The sequence below is a fragment of the Penaeus monodon genome, chromosome 10, assembly GCF_015228065.2.
Source record: "Penaeus monodon isolate SGIC_2016 chromosome 10, NSTDA_Pmon_1, whole genome shotgun sequence".
Classification (NCBI taxonomy): Eukaryota; Metazoa; Arthropoda; class Malacostraca; order Decapoda; family Penaeidae; genus Penaeus; species Penaeus monodon.
Genome location: NC_051395.1, coordinates 9,217,102 through 9,219,601, shown reverse-complemented (window position 1 = coordinate 9,219,601; position 2,500 = coordinate 9,217,102). Strand labels below are relative to the sequence as shown.

At 36.4% G+C, this 2,500-nt stretch overlaps 1 protein-coding gene across 1 annotated transcript in view; it reads right to left on the bottom strand.

Annotated features, from left to right (window-relative positions):
* LOC119577511 (protein amalgam-like) overlaps positions 1-2,391 on the bottom strand; it is a 13,433-nt gene extending 11,042 nt beyond the window's left edge. Inside the window, exons 1-2 of the mRNA XM_037925106.1 lie at positions 2,336-2,391; positions 488-663 (exon numbers count right to left, since the gene is read on the bottom strand). Of these exons, the coding sequence (XP_037781034.1) occupies positions 488-663; positions 2,336-2,391 (232 nt within the window). The remainder of the gene's footprint in view (positions 1-487; positions 664-2,335) is intronic.
* Between the last annotated feature and the right edge of the window lie 109 nt (positions 2,392-2,500).

Sequence of the window (2,500 nt, the reverse complement as noted above, 5' to 3'; positions counted from 1 at the left end):
CTCTCTCTCCTCCTCCCTCTCTCTCTCTCTCTCTCTCTCTCTCTCTCTCTCTCTCTCTCTCTCTCTCTCTCTCTCTCTCTCTCTCTCTCTCTCTCTCTCAATAAATAAGTAAAAGACTAAAGAGGTAGATATATAGATAAACATATATAGAGAAAAATAAATAATAAGCAGGTGAATAAGTAAATGAATACGTAAAATAATAAACATGCAAATGAATAAGAGAATAAGTAAACACATAAAACAAGAAACAAAAAAATGTATTGATAGGTATATAGACAGATAAAGATATAAATATGTAGATAATTAAGTAAACCAATAAATAAACAACAAAAAACAGACAAACAACTCAACAAATATACAAATAAACAAGTAAATCCAGTAGACGAAATAACTCTTATCCAAAAAGACAAAAAAATAAAACGAATAGATAATCTGCAAAATAATAGATAAAACAAAACACATCATTCAGGATAAGACAAACCCTGACCATTATTCTCGACGTCGCAAGGGATGACAACAGTCTGGCCAACCTCCACAGTGAAGGTCCTCGGCTCGGCTAAGAATACGGGAGGGTCCGTCTCGGCTTCCTGGTCGTAGTAATACTCTTGGTAGTTGTATTCGCCGTAGTAATCATTGTAGCCACTCGAGAGCCCTGTTCGGGAGAGAGGGAGGAAAAGAAGCTGGTTATTTTTTTATTGTGGTTGGTTATATTTGGTTTGGAATTGGAGGTGGGGGGGATAGGGGACAGAGAGAGAGAGAGAGAGAGAGAGAGAGAGAGAGAGAGAGAGAGAGAGAGAGAGAGAGAGAGAGAGAGAGAGAGAGAGAGAGAGAGAGAGGAGGAGGGAGAGGGGAGGGAAGGAAGTAAGGATGGAAGGAACGAAGGAAGGATGGAAGGAAGGAAGGAAGGAGAGAGTGAGGCTAGGTGGGTGAGAGTGAGAGGGAGAGACTGGGGAGGGAGAGAAGGATTGCGGGAATTAGAAAATGATGGAGGGAGGGAGGGAAGGAACGATGGAGGAAGGGAAGGAGGGAGAATGAGGGAGGAAGACAGGGATTGAAAGTGACAGGGATGGAGTGAGGAAAGGAGGCAGGGAAAAAGGCAGAGAGGGATGGATACATACATATATATATATATATATATATATATATATATAATATATATATATAGAGAGAGAGAGAGAGAGAGAGAGAGAGAGAGAGAGAGAGAGAGAAGAGAGAGAGATGGGATATAAAAAAATATCTACAACATTCCTTATTGTTGAGTTTTTGGTATCAGTGACATTCATAATCATAATGAGACAAATGTGAGAGTCTTAGATAACATTAATGACAATGATTATGCTAATATAATGGTAATCATAAAAGATACAGTGATACAAATCATAACATCAATAATAACATCATTGTGGATAACAATGATGATAATGAATTAATGATAACAAGAAATGGTAACATTAATGATAATGATAACGACATGAATGATAACAATGATAACGAATAAAAATAAAACAATAACATTTCCATAAATATAGAAGCACCTTATCGCACCTACCATTACCATTATCCCATTGTTTATCTTATGATCATCTTTCCGAGGATATATAATACGTTTATCGCTGTGACACCATTATATTATTCTGATTGATTGGTTAATACCTATCTAATATCTCTCTCTATCTGTCTAATCTAATTGTAATAATCACGTACTGTTCTCATGACATTTAACGCAATTGGATAAAGTTCTTTGTGTCACTCAGTTAGATTAGAGAGGAGAGAAAGACAGAGTGGTTAAAGCTATTTCGCTGTGAAATAGATAAATTGATGAATGAATAGATAGATAGATGATAAATGATAAATGAATAGATAGATAGGTGATAAATGGATAAATGGATGAGAGTAGGTAAATACATAGATGAATGAAATAACAGATGAAGAAACGCATTGATGAATAAATATGTAAATAAGTAATGAAAAAAATGAAGAAATGGATGAATAAAGGACTAAATAAATGGAAGGATGATAAATAAGATTTCTTACATGAGAAGAATGTTTTTTTGGAATAGGATTTTATTAGATATGGTCAAAATACAAAGGTTTATTTATGTCCTTTTCTCTCTCTCTATATATCTATCTATCTATCTATCTATCTATCTATCTATCTATCTATCTATCTATCTATCTATCTATCTATCTATCTATTTATCTATTTATCTATCTATTTATCAACCGATCTATCTATCTACCTATCTCTCTCTCTCTCTCCATGACTCCCTCCTCCCCTCCCTCTCCTTAGACCCTCTCTCTCCTCCCCCTGTCCCTCGCTCACTCGGCCGCACACCCGACTGCTTCCTCTGCATCATTCCTCACGTGAAGTCCATCCCTCTGGTTCTCCATTGCTCGCGAGAACAAACAGACGGGAGATCATGAACCAGAATTAGGCAGCCAAAGGCCTTTGCGACTTAGAGCTTATGCATTTTTTATGTTGTTTATCTGTATATCTGCT